General features: G+C 37.5%; 3 protein-coding genes and 1 long non-coding RNA gene across 9 annotated transcripts in view; 2 read left to right on the forward strand and 2 right to left on the reverse strand.

Moving 5' to 3' along the window:
• LOC143425019 (uncharacterized) overlaps nucleotides 1-10,830 on the forward strand; it is a 67,506-nt gene extending 56,676 nt beyond the window's left edge. The window contains exons 1-3 of one of the 3 annotated variants that reach the window (XM_076897461.1): nucleotides 9,073-9,353; nucleotides 9,458-9,654; nucleotides 10,171-10,830. In XM_076897461.1, the coding sequence (XP_076753576.1) occupies nucleotides 9,567-9,654; nucleotides 10,171-10,700 (618 nt within the window). In that variant the 5' untranslated portion in view covers nucleotides 9,073-9,353; nucleotides 9,458-9,566 and the 3' untranslated portion in view covers nucleotides 10,701-10,830. Of the gene's footprint in view, nucleotides 1-9,072; nucleotides 9,354-9,457; nucleotides 9,655-10,170 lie in introns of those variants that run through there. The other 2 variants (XM_076897463.1, XM_076897462.1) reach the window with 2 other exon arrangements.
• Nucleotides 159-1,446, forward strand: LOC143425023 (uncharacterized). Its single transcript, XR_013101999.1, has 2 exons — nucleotides 159-287; nucleotides 1,345-1,446. It is a non-coding gene; the product is annotated as an uncharacterized LOC143425023 (long non-coding RNA).
• On the reverse strand, nucleotides 1,955-5,149 carry LOC143425014 (uncharacterized). Its single transcript, XM_076897455.1, has 9 exons — nucleotides 4,741-5,149; nucleotides 4,207-4,655; nucleotides 3,856-4,134; nucleotides 3,565-3,760; nucleotides 3,239-3,496; nucleotides 2,908-3,147; nucleotides 2,478-2,828; nucleotides 2,223-2,389; nucleotides 1,955-2,132 (listed from the first exon to the last, which is right to left on the reverse strand). Exons 1-9 carry the CDS (start codon nucleotides 5,065-5,067, stop codon nucleotides 1,955-1,957), a joined length of 2,445 nt encoding a protein of 814 aa, XP_076753570.1. The 5' UTR covers nucleotides 5,068-5,149.
• Nucleotides 8,329-21,118, reverse strand: LOC143425013 (protein DOP1 homolog). 4 transcript variants are annotated; one of them, XM_076897453.1, is made up of 25 exons: nucleotides 20,968-21,118; nucleotides 20,576-20,853; nucleotides 20,323-20,488; nucleotides 20,049-20,238; nucleotides 19,796-19,971; nucleotides 19,452-19,724; nucleotides 17,813-19,370; nucleotides 17,450-17,712; nucleotides 16,222-17,359; nucleotides 15,709-16,134; nucleotides 15,309-15,619; nucleotides 15,020-15,221; nucleotides 14,490-14,891; nucleotides 14,294-14,412; nucleotides 14,045-14,201; nucleotides 13,584-13,955; nucleotides 13,357-13,495; nucleotides 13,013-13,184; nucleotides 12,710-12,921; nucleotides 12,475-12,627; nucleotides 12,209-12,404; nucleotides 11,611-11,622; nucleotides 11,047-11,214; nucleotides 10,856-10,967; nucleotides 8,329-8,816 (listed from the first exon to the last, which is right to left on the reverse strand). In XM_076897453.1, the coding sequence occupies exons 1-25, from the start codon at nucleotides 21,021-21,023 to the stop codon at nucleotides 8,613-8,615; spliced, it is 7,455 nt and encodes a 2,484-aa protein (XP_076753568.1). In that variant the 5' UTR covers nucleotides 21,024-21,118; the 3' UTR covers nucleotides 8,329-8,612. The 4 variants fall into 4 exon arrangements, with proteins under 4 accessions (XP_076753568.1, XP_076753569.1, XP_076753566.1 ...); XM_076897454.1 differs by having other exon boundaries at nucleotides 13,381-13,495; nucleotides 14,276-14,412; XM_076897451.1 differs by having other exon boundaries at nucleotides 14,276-14,412.
• Between the last annotated feature and the right edge of the window lie 697 nt (nucleotides 21,119-21,815).

Genomic DNA, 21,815 nt, shown 5'->3' on the forward strand with positions numbered 1-21,815 from the left:
TTATATGATGGCAGTGCTCGATCGACGACAGATCTTTCTGTCTGCCCGTCTGTCTCTTTCTCTCCCTGTCTCACGTCCGAAATGACTGAACGAACGTGTACGAACCTTCTGGTTTCTCGCGCAGTGCACCGTACGTGATCGCGGACGCGTCGCGTCTGATGAGGATCAGACGAGTTTCCGTCGGCTATGCGGCAGATCTGCCCCCTCTGGTTTTTCCATGCGCTTTACGTCCAACCGTCGTTCACCACCGTACCCCACCAATACCAAAGCCAATTTTCGGTATCAAGGTATTCCAATCGTTTTTATCATTACTTTCACATAGTATTAGAAACATTACTTACACCTTATATCATTTCACGTTTAAAAACTTAATTGCCTCGGAAATCGATGATCAATGGATTACATTTAAGGGTTCAATGGTTGAAATTTTGTCATCAGATCTATTTCATCTAGGAGTTTCAATTTATTATCTTTGACTTCGTCGATGAAAAAAGTTGCATCCAATTTTGAACAATTATTATACATCTTATACTGTTTCGGTTACCTTTGTTAATCGAGCGGTTCAAAATTATATAACAGTTTCAATGAATTTTAATACCAATGATGAAATATAGTTTCCTATGCAATTCTTGTAAAACTACTTTGCAAGATACAGTGTAGAATCTTAAATAGACAATGTGGATGCATATCCGGACTGACAATTATAGTCGGGCAAGTAGTAAAAGCCACTTATAAGCATACGACTTGCAGTAGTGAATGGTCGATATAGTCAGACATTGAAGACGCTTATAAAACAAAGCACTTACGTTGGGCTATTCAAAAAAGGATAATTATAGTATTTCGTGGTAATGTTTACTGTCGATAAATTTATCATTTATCAAAGAAAAATATGATTCATTAAAAATGTTCAGTTAAATTATTTCACGTATGTATATGACGTACGATGAATGCAAAGAACTAGCAGTGCTATCTAGCAGTACGATTGTGTACTACCTTTTACCTCTATTAGTTTACAAATTTACAAAATTTATAAACAATAACATGTGCTGAAACAAAGCTGATGATTTTGCTCGGTAAAAGAAGGTAATATTGCATTTAAATTGGTAACAAAGGACTGTTCTATAACAAAAATTTATTCAATAAGCGTACAAAGCTTTCTCTTGGTAATAATTTTATTGTAAATACTCTATATATAAAATAAAATAATGATGATAATTTGCAGTAACGGTAGATTCACTCGTTCGTGCTTAATTCTCAGATTGTATACATGTATATATTAGCCCAAGAAGTAAAATTAATTGGTACAAAAAAAAGGTACAAAAGACCCTTCTATAAAATTTCCAGAATTCCCTTATAAAAAAAAAGGGAGGAATGTTTGTCAACGCTAACGAATAATACAAACAGATAACACTTCTATACAACTCCGCAAAAACTATCGCTAACGACACATACAAATATCTAACACGATATTACGTCTCTTCGGCATTTGTAAATCAGTTTGACTAATAATTCGTAATAGCACTATGATACAGTACTTAAACAGGCACGTTCAGTGTAAGTACTAGTTGTATTCCAGTCTCCTATTATAATAAATGATATTTATCCAATATTAAAAACTATATTTCATTCAACACAATCTATATTTATTTATGAATAATATCATATATATATATTTTTTGTCCGTTTTTCACGAAGCAGAACTACAAAACTTTTATTATTTAAGGCCAATTATTTTGTTCAGGAACTAGTGTGTGCTAGATTATCAAATAATACAGCTTCAGCGTAAAACCGATAACTGTTAATATATATATATATATGTATATATATACATATAATTATATATCTTATCATAATAATACATAAACAAAAGTTACCCCATTCTTAAAGGCATAAGTTTATGGTATGAGAACCAATGTTTGGCATATCGGAGCTAATTGGTTAACTTGTACAAATTTCAATTCTCGTGTTCGTCAGGATGATCGGTTTTAATATGATGAGTGAACGTATATTGCGTGGTGAAACGTTTTTTACAGTAAGGACATTGATACGGCATTAGAGGGTGTGCGGATCTTAAATGTGCAACAGCTAATTCCCGTAAAACAAATGGTGATTGACATACGCCGCATCGATACCTAAAAACAAGAATGAATATTGGTATCTTAAGTTTCAAGCCTGTAAATCTTAATGTTAAGGGAGTATTATATATGCATTATAAATCTCACCCGCCAGTTGTTTTTATTAGGGTTCGTTTAACAGGAGGTGGTGCACTTTCTTCATTTATTTCTACTTTCGGTTCGATAGGAGGCATTGGATATTCCAACGTCGTTTCTGGAATTAATTTTGGCATAGCTTCTTCTTCCGATTCCTCCAACCGATCTTGTTTTCGTACCTACATTATAACAAAGAAAGAAAGCTCTTAATATGTCAATAATTTGGAAACTAATCAAAATAATTCGCCCATGTTATAATTTACTTACTGTTGTGTGCGAAGTTTCCGTATGTACTCTCATATGAGAGTTCTTCGATTGAAAACTATTGAAAGACGCGTTGCATTTGGAACATTTATACCTTTTACTATTACTCAACGATCCAGACTTTTGCGAAGTTTTTGAGGAGACCCCTTTTTTGCCAAGTACAGCTTCCGCTGTACATTGATGTGTTAACAACGATACTTCTTTGAAGAATATCTTGTTACATTTCGAGCAGTGATATGTTTTGTCAACGATGTGCGTTTTCTGATGCATTTTGTACGCGTTTTTGTCTGCAAACGACTTGTTGCATACTGTGCACACGAAAATTGATGCTGATTCATTTCGTTTGTGAGACACCTAACGTTACGATAAAAGAGCGTTAATATCAAAAGTTTTCGGAATAGAAATATACGTATAAAAAATAATGAACCCGTACTTCGTGCCTAAACAATTGCCATTTTTCCTTAAATGATTTTTTACAGATATGACAAGTGAAATTTTTACAAGTGTAATTATCCGAATGTGTCTGTAAATGCGTTAACATTGTTGTGTGATCGCTGAACCACGTTAAACAAATACCACATCTTGCCACATTTTTAAATGCATTGGTATTCAACGGAACACTTCTTTTCAAAGGTGGTTCTTCGTGATTAGGAATATCTTCCCTTTCTATCATCTGCAAGTTACAATATTATGATTTTATTTTTATAATTTCAATCTATCGTTTTCTTCAAGTAATACGCAGATGAAGGAACTTCTAGTTGAACCTCTGAATATGTTCTGTTTCTTGCTACCCGAGTTCTAGCTTCCCTTGCCTCTCTAGCTTCCCTTTCAGCGTTCAAGGCTTCTTCTTGTTCCACGCTAGCCATAACAGGCGACATTGTCGGTTGTTGACTATGTTCACTCATTCTATGCGCTGCTAAACGTATAAAAAGTCCAAAAGATCGTCCGCATATATCACATTTGTGTCTTTTTGGTTCATGAGTACGCATATGATTCGATAACGCACTTTGTTGTGTGCATGTCTGTAGAAAAATAAATATAATTATTAAAACACATTAGAAATTTAGAAATTACACATCAAATTATTTACTTTTCCGCAAGTGGGACATGTAAGTGATTTAGTAGCTTCCACAAAATGTTCCTTCTTCACTTCTTTCGGCGGTTCCTCACTTTTAATAATCGTGATCGACTGTTGCTCTGGTATTTGTAACGCTTTCGTCGGCGTATAATTACTAATTTCGTGTAACTGAGTGTGATTTTTATAGGCTTCTATATTTGGCAAAAATCTACAAAGAAGTATGGGTACGATAAAGAAAATTCCAAAAGAATCAGAATTGTAGCAACAAAAATAAATAGCTACGAACGGAAAGTGCATTACAACCTATTGCATAAAGAGCACCACGTATTGGTCCCAGTTTCATTCGTCTCAGTCAAATGATCACGTAGTCTATGTTTCTTTAACATTTCCCAGCTGACAAATTGCCTATCACATTGGTCACAATCTAGTACGCTTCTATCAAAGTCTAGCGTTACTTTCAAATGGTTAGTAGCTTCGTGTTTGGCCAACTCTTCTACCAGTTCAAAGCATGCTGAACATTTCCTACAGTTATACTTTCTTGGACAGTCCAACTGCATATGTTTCATTAAACTTTCCTTTGTTCTGCAAATGAATATCTACCAATTTAGAAGGTTGTTGGAAATAACATATACTGTGTGGCTAGCAGAAACTTACTTATAGTAACTATTGCAAGGAGTACACCACCATTCAGAAGATAGCTTTGTATCTGAACTTAAATCGTTCCTGTCATTCATTGTCAAACTACCCATTAGTACTTGTTCTAAAATACTTGTCCTCTTTTCTTCCTTCTTTACCTGTGTTTCTTGCCTCGAATCATCGCTCTCTTCTTGCAATTCTACCACTAGATCTGACTTTCGGAAAATCTCGTTTCTTATACTATTTCTACTAGATGAATCGTATACATTGACGCCTGCCCCTAACATTGGCTCCACGGTCATTTCTTTGATCTCTACTTCGCATGGTAATTCAGGTAACGATTCGATACAGCTATTCTGATGATCTTGACTAACGTCCATCTGTGTCGACGGACTTTCGACTGGCAGTGTTACTGGCAAAGGTACCAAAGGCGGCGGAGCTCTAGCCTTTTCTCTCCACAGTTGAGCCTGAAAATTTTCCATACCGCACAATCGAACACAAAATACAAGACGAATCAAACTTCCTGATCTCGACTATCTGCAAACTGAATACCTGACAAGGGTCCGGAGAATTTCTCATCGCCTCCAGGTAAATCTGGACCGACTCAACGTTCTTGTAGGCCAACAGCTTCAAGTGCATACTCTTGTAAACGCTCAGACAGTACTCCCTAAACTCGTAAACGTCGTCCAACCTCGCGGCACAGAACTGACATATTTGCTTTGGCAGTGGATCGGTTTTGTACACTAAAACAGGCAGACAGGCGCGCAGCTTCTGCGCCACTTTCCGCTGTATACCCTCGTTACCGAAGATCGACAGCATCTCGTTTCTCTCCTCCGAGCACAGTCTGCAGGCGTTCTCCCACTTGTTAAGCACAGCCATTGTAAACAACTCGTCTAGCGAACTCCGCTGACCACCGCTCGTCCACCCTTTATTTATTGTCCGCGTCTACACCAGACGCGATAGCGCGCGGCGACGATTACGCACGGCGTGCGATACGTGTTTATTCTCCGTGGTTACATTCACGGCGGACGCGCGGCCGTGCGATGCAGAACGGCAGTCCCACTTGAATTAGGTTAGCCAACAGCCCTGCGTACCGAACGACGAATACCACTCGCGAGATTACGATCGGACGACGCACGCATCTTCTTACCCGGGCCACGTTACACGTGCTCACACCCTGGACAGAGCCGAGCGGATGATTCTCGTCCCGCGAGCTACCGATTTTTCTTTTATCATTCTACTTTCACCTCGCGCCCGTTTCGTCCGTTCGGAACTAGCCTTTCAACTGTAACCACTCGGGGGAACCGGTTCCACGCGCGTAACCGCTTATGTGCATGGGATATTGCTTAACACCGTCGTCTATCATATGCACCTTCTACGTATAACCCCTGTCCCGTCGCATTTTCATTTCTCCCCCCGTCGTTCAGCTCGACGAACACCTTATGCGGTCGCTGTTTTGATAACTGCTGCTCGAGAGGCCATCCCTCAGGATCCCGTCTGCGTTATCGCGGCACGTACCAGACCAGTGGTTCTCCGGTAGCCGTTCGTTTTCATTCGAACCATCGCTGTTAGCCCACGGGATGGACGCGTCGGCGATGAACGTCGGTTCTAACGGAGTTCTAAATAATAAATAGTGAATCGACGATTTTACGAACGCGTGCTCGATATTAGTGCTCGCGGGCGGGATCATTGATCGCTGAATGAGAATCGCAGACAGGTGAGGCGAAAGGCGGTTCGTTTGAATCTGTTACTAGCTTCTGTATCGGTTTTTGGTGATACTAATAGAACCGTTCCTCGTAAATGTAGAGCGAAATATAATAGCAATCGGCAGACAGGGCACCTGATGTTCTGTTGAACATTAATTTATTGTATAAATTTACATATTTCAACATAAATATATATATATATATATATATATATATATCGCTTACTTGCTCTTGCCAGTATGTTTTACAATTTTACATTTGACTCTTGGAGCGGTAAAATCTTATAGTTTTCGAACTGGGAACAGAAAGAAATTAAACGTAGGAGGAATATAACAAGTACGTTCTTCGTTACGAAAAATGTTGCCCCTACGGAATAAGTTATGAAATCGGTCGACTAAAGTTTCATCTCAAAATATATACAGCGTGTAAGTTAAAAGTTGCAACGAGCATGCTTCGGCCAAGCGTTTGAAAATAATTCTCCATAAAAAGTGTCCTCGTGCAATGATCTTCGTTTAAATGAAACATTCTGCTCGCAAAGGAATGCGTTGAATCTCTGCCAGGCACACCACCGATTCGCCGTTCAATCCGTCAACTTCGTATCATTAAAGTAGTAATACTAATATAATTGTAAATATTGCGAAAATTAAAGTACAAACGGTCTCGCTTAACGCGACTCGAATGAAAATGGTCGGTTTTGAAGATCGTTTCTCGTTCTTACACTTTATATAAATAACAAATGCGCATCGCCCTTATTATCAGATGATCGCTGATGTATGCGTATTAAATAAACGAACAACAGACAAGTGCCTCTTAAAAAGGAAGTAACAATCGATTATAAAACTTTATAACACTCGTTTTGCGCTAAACATACGTTTGTTACTTAATTATCTTTAATTTTTCGATCGGTCGGGTAGTATAGTATATCTCGCGTATGCTTATTCAGTTAATTTCCCTCTCATCTAGGTAAATAGAAGTAAAACAGTGTAAGAAGGCGGTGATAATGCTGCAGCAATTATATAGCAAATATACATACATACATATATATATATATACACATACACACGATGAAATTAGAATGGCAACTTTAACAGACAATTGTCATAAATAAGTATGTCTCATAAATTGTTTTTAATAGCTTGCATGCTCCCAAAATCTTTATGTGTTTACATATAGAAAAATAATTTTCATAGCAAGCTCTCTCGTGATTTAGTTCCTTTTAATTACACATCGGATTACGAATCACGTGTGTGAAGATTACAATTCAATTTGCTAAATAAAACAAGTTCCTACCGAACAACAAATCCAGATTTCTATTATAAATCTAGGTAACAAGAAAACAAGACCTTTTATTTCATTACTAAAATAAATGTCACTCCTCTTCAATGACTAATGTATTAATACCATGATTTTTAAATAATAACATTCACACACATAATGCATATACAAATACTTTCCCTGTATCCATTTGTTCCATGTACATTTTAATTTCGCGATATAATAATTAACGTTTTCAAATATAGCGGTTAATTACTTTTCCGATTTTTGCACTTTGTAAGTCACCGTCGTTTACGTATAGACATTATTTTTCGACGTTTGAACGATAGAAGGTATTGCAAAACGGAAGCGTTATCAAAACGTGTTAACAACACGAGATCTTTGTTATTTTGTGATTTTCGTAACAAGTCCACTGATTTAATACACTGATGTTTTTGATCAATGTTATCGTGAAACAATCTTTAAAAAAAAAAGACAATTGTTTCTTGAAAAACTTCAAAAGTGTGCAGACATCAGTCCTGAAGTAACAATGAAAATACAATTTTTTTACAAATCTAATCTAGATCGATTTGTAAAATAAATTTCGTTCTTTGAAATTGGCATTCTTAACGCAGAGGATTTTTTACGAAAATCGGCTTACAAATACATGTACAATGGATGCAATAAAATATCGTCGGCCGTGCTATTATTATTGAATTGACGTGTAAATTGAAAAGAAATGCGAGACTCTCGCTTATTTTATGTATATATGCATATCGCCGCGCTTGATTCCCTCTCTGAATTTCCATAATATTCGGGAGGAAAATTTACATGGAAAACAAAGAGCTAACTTTTTCTTTCTTCCATCGAAACAGTTGGAAAAATAACGTTCCAATAAAATGTTATGTTACACTGTACATATTCCTCTACAGATATCCAGCTAGGCGCCAGCCTGGCGTATCGTACCTTCTTCGTAACTATTCACAACCGAATGAGGAGACAAGTTAAAAGCTTAGCTAATAAAAATTAAATATTCACTCGAATATATCGCCTATATATTACATGTTCTACGTTTACTTACTCTGCGATGTACAACATTTTAATGATAAAACTATATAGTATTGAATTCGACCCATTATAAGAACCAACGTTGCGTTATCGCATTTGATTTGTCTTTTTTTCAATCAATTCACAACATTGAATTAAACTGACTGAAAAAAATTACAAATAATAAATCGCGTTAATGCGCATAGTTAGTCTTAAACAAGTTCGAGAGATTCATTTACTTCTCTTAGATAGAATTGTGTTCTTCTCTGTTTGTCGTATCGTTTCATGGATATTTTAATGCCCACGCTGGTGCATTTAAAAAGGTATCAAAGAATAAAGATGCTCTGGTGGTTCTTCAGATCTTTACCCCTTTGATAAATTGTCTTGCTACATTGTTCAACGAGTACATTCTTCCTACTACCTCGCGGCTGGCATCTTTTCAAGGAAATCTTGCTCGATCACTGTCTCCAGTTGTGTAATATTCAACGGTGCCTGCGTGTCGCTTGATCTGCGGCTAAGCGTCGTAAAAAAATAATGCAGATCTTGCAACGAACGTATGTTGTTCGACGTTAGAAGAAGTTCACCGGGTTTAGCCATCGCTGAACTTGCCTCTTGTTTGTACTGAAAACAACAACCAGATGTTAACGTAATGCAAGAACTCGATTTATCTTTAAACATTGTGGGGAACAATTATTCAGTAATCTATTGTGTTATTTATAAATGCAAAGCAACCAGTATAGAATGCAAGAATGTATGAATTCATTATAGCGAAGATTTTGTTGCTTTTATTGTCGTACATATATATTTTTTTACTTTGTACGTGCCGTATTAGAACTTAAAAAAAATGCAACTACTTGTCCAACGCATGCAAAACTGTTCTTTGATCTACATTTAAATATTAAACACAATTTGAATATTGAACTATCAAGATAGAGGGTTATTGGCATGGTTACAAAAATAAACTATACATATATAAATTTTGTGCAACTAAAATAAGTATTTCATCAGAATCGACGAAAGCAATCTGAAGCAGTGGATGTATTCTACTCCTCGAACTCAGGTGTCTGAAATTGAGGCACTAGGAAAAAAAGAAAGAATAAAAAATATCAAGAGTAAATAAATATCTATGCATAAACTTTCCTTTTTATCTAAATAGAGGTAAATAAATATGAGCTTATTCAAAATTTGACATAAATTGTTGTGAAATTGAAATTTTCTTTCATGAAAGTGAAATTGAGTTTAATATCTTTTGCAATTACAAGGAGAGAAAGGGAGAGAAATATGTGAGTGAAGTTACACGGAGTGTTTAATTGAGCACATTTGTAGTAAAAGACTGTAGAGAGTTAACTGTCAATCAGTTTGAAAGTGGCCATGGCAGTGACTAGAGTAAAAACAATTGCCTGTCTCATTCTTTATCTTGTAGTAGTAATAAATGCTCGTAAGTGTTATTCGCAATCACGTAAGTGTTTCCTTAAGTGTTTCCAAAATATATGAATATAAATCTTTTTAATAAGGGAAGTGCAGAAACAACTTTGTTTAATTGTATACGATAAAAAATTTTCTCTTATAATTAAAAATGATAAGTGTTTAAAATGTTGAAGAAAAGTGTAATCTATCTTTTACCTACATTTGCGAGATTTTGTACTTGCTGGTATTATTTTTATATAAGATCAGTTTTTAACTTTACCGTTACATCATAAACTAAGACCTTAATTTTTTATGTAACGTTAACAAAAATTTTTTATTTTCAATCAGCCAAGTAAATACGGAAAAAGTAAAGATGCAGTTAACAGTTCATTATAACAGTTCTTCATTTAATAGACTTAACTTAAGCTAATTGGCGGTAATTAATAGAAATTAAACGATCTAAATCATACATTAAACTTGCGTCTTTCTTAATGCTTGCCTTTTTAAAATAAATTAGACTTTTTATAATCTTTATCCATCGTGCACTATTTCTCACTGCATTTTGCAGAATATACAGATGATTCCGATTACAAGGATTTAGAATTTTACGACGATATGCCAGTCAGTTACATCGGTAACTTCGACAAAGACCATTTGGACGTGGCTCGGGATGACTTTTACGTTTTGAGTAATTTTGAAGATGCGAATAAGCAAAACGATATTTACTCTCACAAAAATGATCTTTTACCCTCTTTCGAGGGCAACGACGATTCTGTGAAGAAAAGGTCACCAGTCGCGCGATTGGACTGGTACAAACCTGAGAAGGTCTATCGATACACGAAACATCGAATTCCCGGTTACGATTACGAGGAGCTTGATTACGTGATCACCAGAAATTTCCAACGATGCGATGAGAGATCTGTCTGGACTCATTGCCTTTGTCAATTCACTTGCTCAGAACCGGATGTGGTTGACTGCTACACACCATGCAAAAGCGGTTGCGAATGCAAGGAGGAGTATGTGTTCGACGAGAAAACGCAACAGTGCTCGTTGCCGGAACAATGTTCTCCAAAGGAGGATAACTTTTATATCACATAACTTGCACAAGTTATATACATATATAACAGATGCGCTGCTTTCACTGTACTTTTAATATCGATGATGCTATCTCTGTATAGCACAACGAAATACTAAATTTATATCGATTCAAATAAAGTGATGAGAAGCTTGTAAAGTGTGTTCTTGCAACATACCTTGCTGTCCATCAATTTTGCTATTCTCGTAATGTGTGGTACAAAGTCAGATGAAAGATTATTGTTATCCACGGATCCTGCCGCTGAATCTCCTACAAATGCCCATCTATACCTGTAAAAAAATTCTCAGTTTTATGGAATTCTCTATTGAGAATCCTCTTATTCTCTATTGAGAATGATCCTTTACTTACATTTGAAATTGTGGAAGCCTGTGCGCAGGTAAGAGCAGTGCCAGATCTAACAATTTAGCAGCTGCGAGTTGCAATTGCAACCAGTGAGGATGACCGTGTGCCTGCAGTCCATTGTTAGCATTCACAGCCCAAGACGAGTCCAAAGCAGAGAGTAATTTTATATGCGAACTGTATAATAATAGAGAAATATGATATTTTTAAGAATAATTCATTCAATTCCACAAGTGCTACTTCATTTTATTCAAACATATTGCAAATAGAAGCAAAAAACAAAACAAACACAAATCCCATGAAATATATGTTCATATCATAACTACTGTCTCCCAATGCTACAAAATATTCCCCGAGAGGAAATGTAATATTGTTTTCTAACAGTTCTTTCGCTAAATGTGATAATATTACTTTTCTTCCACTGGGAACAGGGTATCTAAGAATTCTTATTGCATGGTTATCAGTAATATACAATTCACACATATACGATTGACGGTAATTCTTAGATACGTTCGAAAAATGTACATTTCATTTTTTACACGTTGATTAACGCAAGAAGCATTCAAAAATTACCTGCCATGACGACTGATGTCCCAACACCAATCAATTTACGGAGGCATCATAAATCCCACCAAATCACGGATACCGAAACAGAGTCAAAAACAATATGACATTAGAGGTATTATTAATGTTAGTGAGGAGTAAATACAAAAAAAAAACAATTCAATTAGAGCGTAGCGTTAAATGCGTTTAACGTAGGGTTAGAGATATAGGATGAAAGAGACTGTTGTAATAAATTAAAATCGAGTTGTAGTTTAGAGTCTGAAAAATTCAATACTATTTTAATAAAATGATCGAATAGATATATGATTTGATCGATCAGTTTTTCGGTAGTTTAAATAAAATGCATATATGACAAAATAATTGTAAATTCTCCCCGTTTTAACCCTTCAAGGCACAAAGTTACGTTCATTGAAGAATAAGATTTCATAACTAATATAATGTTGATCTAGTTCAGATTGTTTCTTCATTTTAGCGCTATAAAAAGGTGATCCTTTAGGGGTAGATAATTCTCGAATCAAGTTCACCGAAATAATGTCATGCGTTCAAAGCCACCAAAATCCCAAAGCATGATAATTCCATTAACGAATAAGAGAAAATGCGATTGTACCTGAATTCCTCGCTATCTGTATTCATTTCCTGTTCAATGTATAGGAAGACTTGAACAAGTTCACTGACTATTACCGGCCATAAAGAAGTAGCGTGTTGGGGAGACATTCTTAGGAGTAACACACGGAAACAAAGAAAAACTTGTGCTTGTATAGATGGAATCACTTGTGGTAACCGTAAACTGTCCGCCAGACGTTCTAGTAAAAATAAAATGAAAAATTCAAAGTCACATTCAAGTTACGTAACGTTTCACATGGTATAACTCACCTTGAATTTCAGGCATGTACTTGTGATACTGATCCATCTCGCTGCAAAGTATTACATACGCTAATCTCTTCAGAAGTTGAGCTTTTTGCTCGTACTCCTGCTCCTTCGAAGAGAATATACTGATACTACTACTCTGAGCCATGGAAACGCGATCTGTAATGTATACATCAATATTAGAAGGATCTATTCACAATTTACACGTATTCGTTACTACTCGTGTTAAAAGGATAGCTACTCATTAAATCCCGGAAGGTTGTATTGTCGTGTGTCATTAAATTATCTATAATAGTTCTCCAGTACGGTAAACACGCCGGTGTCATTTGGAAAAAGGCGGGATCTAATAGCAGATCCAGTACGTCTTTGCGCCATGCTTTTCTCGTGTATTGATAGCCTGACAGGGAACTCAATAATTGGGAACAAGCCGTGAACGAGGCAATATTCTTTGTCCTAGAAATTTAGCAGTCAGTAGACACGATCATTTCTCCTACAGATCCTCTAAATAGGAACGAAACGAAAGTTAAACAGAATGAGATCTTACGAGTGATTCTTAAGGTACGGTGTAATATTGTACATGAGATTAGTTAACAGTGTCACTACGCGTTCTTTTTCTTGAGAACCATAGCTAACGTCCAACAAAGGAGCTACTATTTCTGCTAGAACCGCTTGAGCTTGGATACTATACGCTGCATTAGGCGGAGTACCGGGTGTTACTGTAAAAAAAAAAAAATATATGGTTGTTAGTTTCTACAGAGGAGTTAGAATTAGGATGCTTAGGCATGTATCGCTCTAATATAGAACAAACGAAAATATAAGGAAATAAATTAACGATTGCTAACAAAATTGTAAACAAAAACTTTCTAAAAGACAAAGCACATTACGCACCAGCACCGGTTTTGCCCTCTTTACCTTCCGAGGATCCTTCGGCAACTTCGAAAGCGTCTTCTCTTACCGCCAAGTTTCTCCTTAGCCAGGTTGTTTGTTCTAGACATGCTCCAGCTATTTGCGAACATGATTCGATCAACTGGAACATTTTTAAATCGCACATAAATATGCGAGACAAATTGGAGTGAAGTACACAAGAATCAACAAAATAGATTTCCTATAAGTACCTTCGCCGACACATCTTGCAGATCTCTTATATCCTTCTTCTCTTGCATGGGAGGACACTTCTGTACGTACTCGTTTAGGATTGCTAATAAAAGAAACTGTGCAGGCGCCGTTAAAGATAGGCCGTCTTTTAACAGACCGAGCAAAGATGCCCAAGATTCGATAAGAGACTGAGATGTGTTACTTTGCATGTAAACGTAAAGCAACTCTAATACAGAAACTTCTAGCGAGAAGTCTTGTTTTACGCCACTTATCGGTGGTGGATTCTTCACGACCTGATGGACAGTTTGGACCAAAGTGTCGATAGGCATCACTCGGATCGCGCTTACTAAATGAACCATAACTTGTTGATTTGGACAAGCTTCTGGAAGCACCTAGTTATGAAATACATGCATATAAATGTTTAAACATGCAGGGAGGTAAAAATAGGAGTATCTAAAATTTTAACAGGATTAGAAGTAACCTTTTTACAGCTACTAGAAGATTGTCGCCTTTCGTGCCAAGCAACAGCAATGGCGGCCAAAAAGTTTACACCGTGATGGAAAGATATAGGAGATAAGAGTTCTAGAAGTTGATGCTTTACTATTCTTGGACTGCCAACAACGCAACTGGCTTGATCACTGAAATAAGATAAAGTTATGTTAATATAACGTGGATAGTTCGTCGGTGATAAAAAGTAGAATAAAAGACAAACTTGTCTTTGGTAGCTAACACTGCTTGCCAAAGAGTAGAGAGAGATGCGATTATTCTTGGAAGGTGACTTAAAGCCGTTCTTCGAGCGTGTTGTTGTAATTCGCTAGCAGCATTTTTATCTTTTGTTGTGGTGAAATCCTACAGAAAAAGAACAAAACAGTGTTATAAAAAATAAGGTTTTATAGTAAAGTTAAAATATGGATTTATAAATTTACCGAAGAAAGTGGGCTAGGCATAAATACGTGAATGAGATTATTGAAAATCTGGCTTGGATTTGCCCCAGGGATTCCAGTCTGAATCGTACCGCTCAAAGGTTGATTGAACGAGAACCCGATTTGTTGCGATGTATCCAATAAACAATAATGGAGCAAATACGTTAAAGCTTCCAGGTGCGTGACTGTATAATCCGCGGGAAGACAACATTCGACCGTGCTTATGTCTTGTAACTTCGACGCCGTTGATGTTTCCTCGTTAATGTAGTACGAAGCTAAGTGTTCGATGTTACAACACAACTGATGGATAACCGATGTAACTATAGATGTTAATGAGGATCCCATAAATGGAAGACTCGATGTAACGAGAGTTGTCCAGTGTTGATGTAAGTGTCTCATATGATCCTTAAAATGAATTGTTTATTAGAAGACTTTTCCAATAGCAGGGCATTGAAACATGTAATAATATCAGCTAACGTTATCTAGTGTACAACAGTTATTTAAACAAGATAGAATGTGAAGTTTATATTTACCAATTGTAGAGCACTTAATATGCTAGCAAGGAACATTGGTTGTTGTGGAATCAGTGCACCGGGCAAATATTTTAAGCTATTTCCCATAATATTAGGGATGTTCTTTGTTGGAGTACCTGGTGTTGCTGTAGTTGGTGGGCATATTTCTTCGCCTTTCTGATTGCTACACTGATGTTCCAACATGATTAAAGCTAGTAATAGTCTTAAATAAAAAAAAGACATTTATTAGCATAACAAAATAAAATTTGTGTGACTCCACATGCATTATTTTTCTACTTAAGATACTCACCTTAATAGTTGTATCTGAAAAGCCTCTGTATGATCGCTCGCCCTAAACTTGCATTTGTTCACATCATTTTCCGTGATCGGATCATTAAACAGAATAATTTCTTCTGTAAACGTGAACACCTCCTCATTCTCCTTATTGACATTTTTCATATTCATCACGCTGGACACGAGACAGTGCAACGCGACCTTTTGTACTTTACATTTTGCGAGCAGATCGACGATGTAACAGCTGAAACCTTTTCCTGAATCACGAACGATAGGAATTAACTCGGAGAATACGAGTGTTAACAATTCCGCACTTGCTAGTTGTACCTAGACGAAGATATGGGAGTTGTAAAAAATATTAGCAATCCATTAAGAAATGCTTTTAATGGTATAGATTAAGTATTCCTATACAATACCTGTCGATTTCCCGAAATTTCTTCGTGTGTGAGTCTCATCTGTCCCAAATTAGGGTAATAACTCCTAGCGAAGTAAAGGCACACGCTAATTAGAACTTCTAGATACATGCTGCTCCTATAAGCTGCGATGAACTCGGTGTTTGCTATTTCCCCATGGAAATTTCGCCCAAATACGCTTTTACGATGTCTCGCCAGCAAGTTCAACAGCGTTGTATTTTTGGTCGTGTTAGTTACACTGGTCGTCGCAGCGCAACACAGAAACATTCTGGTATTGGTCAACAGTTCGTTGCGAAGCGTTCGCAATGCGTAAAGCGTTCTAGTTGAGTCGTAGACACCACAATAAAGCAGCATATGCGAATGAAGGTTGTGCACACCGATTCCGAAATTACGTCCGGTTTTTGAGCTTTGATAAGCGGTTTCTTCGGTCTGTACATTAATTATCAAATTAATATAAAGTTAACGCAACACTCGATAGTATATTATTAGGCCACTAATTAGTAATAAACTGCTTACACTTTTAGGTGGTTCAACAACGTCGCATATTTGAATTACCCTATCGAGTACTTCATTTAAGATTTCTTCGACTATGCTGTTCCCGCTGGAGTTACTGAAGTACTCCTCCGCGGTTGTACTAACATCCAGATCAGCCTCTTCGTCGTCCATTGTCCAGCTGGGTACCTCGACACTTGCTTCAAAGCTTCCTACATCATGGACATCATAATTCGTCGCGAATTCGTTTATGCTGTGATATTTTCCCTTGATGATAGTCCCGGCTACCTCTCTAGAGCTACCAGGCATTATAATAGTTTCTTTCTTTTGTTTCGTTTGCTTGTTTGTGATCTCGGGGCTGCTAGAATCAAAGCTGTTGGTAATAGAGTCCATCGAGGAGTCGACTTCTCCGTTCAGTTTCTTAAAACCGTTCTTTTCTTTCGCTTTTAAACTGGAACTCGCCGATTCGTACAAGCTTTCATCTAAACTGCCGTTCGAACCTTTGTCAAAATCTATTTTCTTGAATCTTGTCGCATTTTTCAACAACTCCGTTGTCAAGCTCGCTTTCTTCACGCTAGGCAACAGTTCGTCCTCTGTCAACGAGTCATTGGAATTCTCGCTACAATTTAACGACAAAGGATTCACGAAAACAGAAATTTTTCGATTGCCTGATATGCTAGGGGGCACTTCGAGTTCTTTCATGAACTGATTCTTCTCAGTCACGTACTGATTACAGTTATCGCCGGCAGCTAACGTTGTCACGGCAAATATTCGTTTAACTTTCACAGGATTTATCGCTTTCTTCTTCTTCTTGCCCTTTCGCCATTTTTTATCCTCGTCCACGCTATCGCTCACGTGATATATCACGTTCCCGTCTACAGAGCTGATAGCGTAAATTTTTGCCGCACCCTCAGTGTCGTCTTGTATCTCAGACTTTTCTTCTATAGGATCGTTTTTCGTCAGAACAGTGTTGCTGTGTTGTATACTGACGTGAAGCACGCTCATACGACAAGTGGACGGGTCTAATAGTATTACCAATAACGGGTCCACTACTCGTGAAATATCGCCTCGCATTAGAGAGTGCAACAGCCACGATTGTGCGTGAAGCTTTAAGGGGGAGTTATCCGCAAGATGTAAATTATCTAGTATTTTTAATAATGACCTGTAGAACATTATATTTATGTTAACAAAAAGTGAAACGAAGAACTGTAAAAATATATATATAAATATATTAAAAAATTATGCGACGTACTGATCAAAAGATTTCATACAGCCTCGCAATCTAGGATTTGTTTCGATTTCTCGTCCGAGGTGCCATAACGTGGCGAACCTATTGAACGCTTCTATTCTTCTTTCTATGTTATCTGATGTGAGCGCTGCTCCTATCACATCTTCTACAGCGTCGCAAGAATTGTGTAGAGCATGGTGCAATTCGTGCAGCAGTTCGACACATCGCATTCTGTATTTGTGAGCAGGTAGTTCACCGAGATGGTGCCAGAGGGAATGTGCTAGTACCTTGAAAAAAAGAACATATTCTAATGTGAACCCTGTTTCAGTTGCGTGTAAAAGGCAACGTTCAACGTGAAAATGTTAAGGAAGAAGAGTTTGAGAATACCTGAAACACATTGGTGTATTGCATCAAGTAAGTTATGTGCCACTGTTTCAGTAACGGCACCATAATTACGGCCGTCACCCCCTCTCCGCTTTTTGGATGCGTTTCGATGTCATTATGAGCCCTTAATAAGGCTACCAAGTCCAACAATGTAGCAATACTGGTCAACTGTAAAGCAGGCTGTTTCCCAAGCCAGCAACTACAAACGACTAATACTTTCAACCAATCTGGAAGAACGATGTTCTCCTTTGGCTCTTCCTCGGTGAGTAAGCCATCGCCCGGAATAAAATATTTAGGAAAGGTAGATAGCTCAACGAACAAACTGGACGCGATTTTCACCGGATCCTCCCATTCCGCTTGTGAAACAGAATCAACGAATAATTGAAGAATGTCCAAGTGCTTGCCTTCGTCTGTCACAGAGGTGTCCTGGCTGAAGAAGCCAGAATCTTCCATGTTTAATCTAGAGCTTAACAAGAGTTCTAAGCATCGCATTCTTTCGTCAAAACTCTCCCTCGGACATGATATCATCAAATTATCAAACATATCCTGTACCGTTCGTTCCTTGCTTAACACTCTGTTGCTTACTAACTTGACGTAAAATGTTTCGTATTGTCTCAAGCATTTCTCTAACATTGAATGTTGGGCTTGAAACGCTGGAGACGGTTCTCTAACCAAGGATCCGGTGGAACCCATAGGGCTGTTTTTATTCGATAATTTCAGCGCAACCAAATGATCTTTGGATGGAGAACTAGTTACACTTGTCTCTATACACTCTGTTTTTATGTCGTCCATGCTTTTATTTCTTGATAAACCTTTGACTTCTTGGCTGACCACTACCGAAATACTAGTACTTGGCTCTGGTAGAGATTCGCTTAATTTCGAGGTGCTTTTACTAGATTTCTTTTTCGACTTTTTGTCGGATCGCTTAGCGGCACCGCCAGAGTTGGCTCTTCTACGAGGGCTGGGACTTTTCTCGGAAAACGAACCGCTAGATGTGTCTGGCTTATTTAATTTGCTGTCGGATTGGCTTTTCTCTAAAGGTATTGCATTTAAGGAATTATCGTTTCCTGCTGCGATAGTGGTGCCAGTTATGGTTGTGTCCAATTTCGTTTCTAATTCATTTCTCTCTGTATGCGTTGAAACCACCGTGGGTTGTACTTTCGATAGAATTTTCGCGCACAATCGAAGGCTCTTCGAAATCTCCATAGGAGACAAAATATCGATATAGTGTAAAAGTTTGCTAACGATTTCATAAAATAAACCGGGTAGATGCTCGGATGGGGTGTCTATAAATGCGTCTAACGATACAGTGTCGAGCAGGAATTCCGTCAATATGCAGATCTCCATGAAATTCGGCATCCCGATACCGACTGATCTTACCGCGACGTTTTCTATTTCCTGCTTAGACTTTGCTCTGTCCTGGCAAGCATTTTCGAACAAATGCCCACAATGTATCCAAACGTAAGATGGCTCCAATGTCGAGAATAATAAGTTCGCTGATTTCACTACTTCGTTTGTTTTTGGTACTCTGTTCGATTGTCCACAAGCGTTATAAAAAGTCCTGCAATAATGAAATTAATATTTTCCAGTAGTTAAAAATTATTATTTCGCTGTTCATATTTAACAAAGTATTATGTATTACCTAAAAACTTCATATAAAATATCATCCAAAATTATTGGACCGATATCTGTCTTTTCCAATAAAGAAACCAGTATTCTATACGGTTTCAAATCTTGTGGACTTTCCTCGCACACATTTTTCAACAGCGACTTTATTGCTTCGATTAACATATCTTTCGAATATATATCAAAATAGGTAGATGTATGTTCTGTGTTGTCTGAAACTTTAGCGTTAGTTTTTCTTTTCAAAATAGATGTGCTTACTTCGGTACCCAAAAGCCAAGCAAACAATCGCCTGTTAGATAGATATAATTGGCCAATTAGTTATTCTTTAATAAGTATTCTTTTATTTTAGTGCTATTTTACCTGTTCAGGCTCATGTCTCTTCTTAATATAGTAACAAGAGCAGCCGTGACTAGTGATACCATTTGCTCATGTGTTAATTGACTATTATGTACAGGAAATCCAACTAACAGCAAATCCAAAGCACTCCTTTGTACTAACACAGAACTGTCTTGTACTCCAGCGGAAAGTGCGGTAACCTTTTAGTTGAACAACAATAAAATTATCATAATATTTTAACAATAACATTTCTATTTTATGCATTAATTATATTTACCATAATATTAGTGTCTGTGCCCATGATGTATTTTTGCTCTTCCATTGGCAGTTTCTTGTTAAAATGCGTTAACACGAAAGATATAGCAGGCAATCTGATTCCAGAGTTGGAGGCTAAACAGTCCCACAAACATGCATAGAAGTGTTCAGGTCCTACCCCCTCGCACACTTTCTCAAGTAAGGAATTAGTTCTAAAAAAAAAAATAATAAAAAAGTTTTAAGCTTCGTTCTTATTATTCTTGTTTCTATTGTTATCTTTGAAATATTGATGATACCTATCGAAATGGTCAGAGCCATCTTCCAAACCAAGTAAAACGCCACTCAAAAATCCACTCAAGCCTGGTCTTAGTCTCTCTCCCAGAGGTACAAAGTGAGTCTCATACACAGTCAACAAAGATGGCCTTACGTTCATAGCAGCATGACCCAACAATGGAAACAGACCTGCAATAATATTTATCATGGAACATATACAAGTATAAACTATTCTGAGAGGAAATTATTTCATTGATAATAGGTAGGCAATATTACCAGCGCTATATATAAACAGCTCATGACTCAGTCTGTTAGTGCCCATACATTTGAAAATAATATCATATGTTTCTAGAGCTTTTAAATGAACACCAGATGGCAAAGCGGGATGCATACATTGCGCTAATCTTTTGGATATCTTGATTCGTCTGGGAATAACTGGAAACTTCATATGACTCAATAACACCTTGTTTAATTTTCCAAGCGCTGAGATTAGGTCTGCCCATTCGCTAGTGTACTCAAAGCTCTTTAGAGCTTTGTCAACGGCAGACACATAGCTGTGCGAGGTAAAACATCTTTTAATTCTCGCCAAAAATAATAATTTTACAAAACATATTTATAGCAGTTTAATAATTTCCATTCTGAATAGACAAATAAAGAATTTTACTTACACTCTATATTTAGAGTCTTTCATGAGTTCAAACTCTTCTAAAGCTATAGAACCCATTGTTATGCTGGTTTTCTGTCGCAATTCCCAATAAAAATAGACGACTACCAATCACACGATACACTTTAATCCTCCTTACGTTATTTCAGAACTGATTGGCATCGCAAGATGATTCACATGAAACAAGTTCCGTAAAAGAATATTCTTATCACACGGCGCATCGTATTTAGATAAGAGCGTGTACCCGGGTCTGGAAAAGAAACTGGATTAACAACCACGAGCGCGAGCAGATAATGTTGATCGTGGCAGATATATCCCGCGCGTTCCACGGGGCAATACACAACAGTCTCGTCACGGTCGTGTTTTTCGTGGACCAAAATAAATCACAGCCTTTGAAACACCGACACGGTTCGACGTAATTTCGTTGTATGAACGACCGATTGCTTTATCTGGTATTATCTCTATTGCCAAGAGCAACCGCATCGAACGCTTTGGCACCATATGATCGACGAGTGGGAATATTCCTTCTCATTTGTACACGTCCTGCTCGCAACGTACGCGAGAGAAACTGGTTTACGACGGACAGCGTCGAAACGGCAAGGCAAGGGAAAAAATTTAAACGCGCGGAACAATCGCGATGTCGTCCCTTTTTTTTTCTTTTCCCCCCTGTGTTTACGAAGCCCACGGTTATCCGCGACCAGGTGATCCGTCCTACATACGGAGCGGCCGAAAATATTTTTAGTTGAACGCTGGCGAACGTTCCGCGAACGAGGTTAACGCATCGCGTAACGACGCGACGGATCTCGTCGACGGGCAACGAAGCTCGTAGCCGCGCGAAGACACCACCAACGG

The sequence above is a fragment of the Xylocopa sonorina genome, chromosome 7 (assembly GCF_050948175.1).
Source record: "Xylocopa sonorina isolate GNS202 chromosome 7, iyXylSono1_principal, whole genome shotgun sequence".
NCBI classification, from domain to species: Eukaryota; Metazoa; Arthropoda; class Insecta; order Hymenoptera; family Apidae; genus Xylocopa; species Xylocopa sonorina.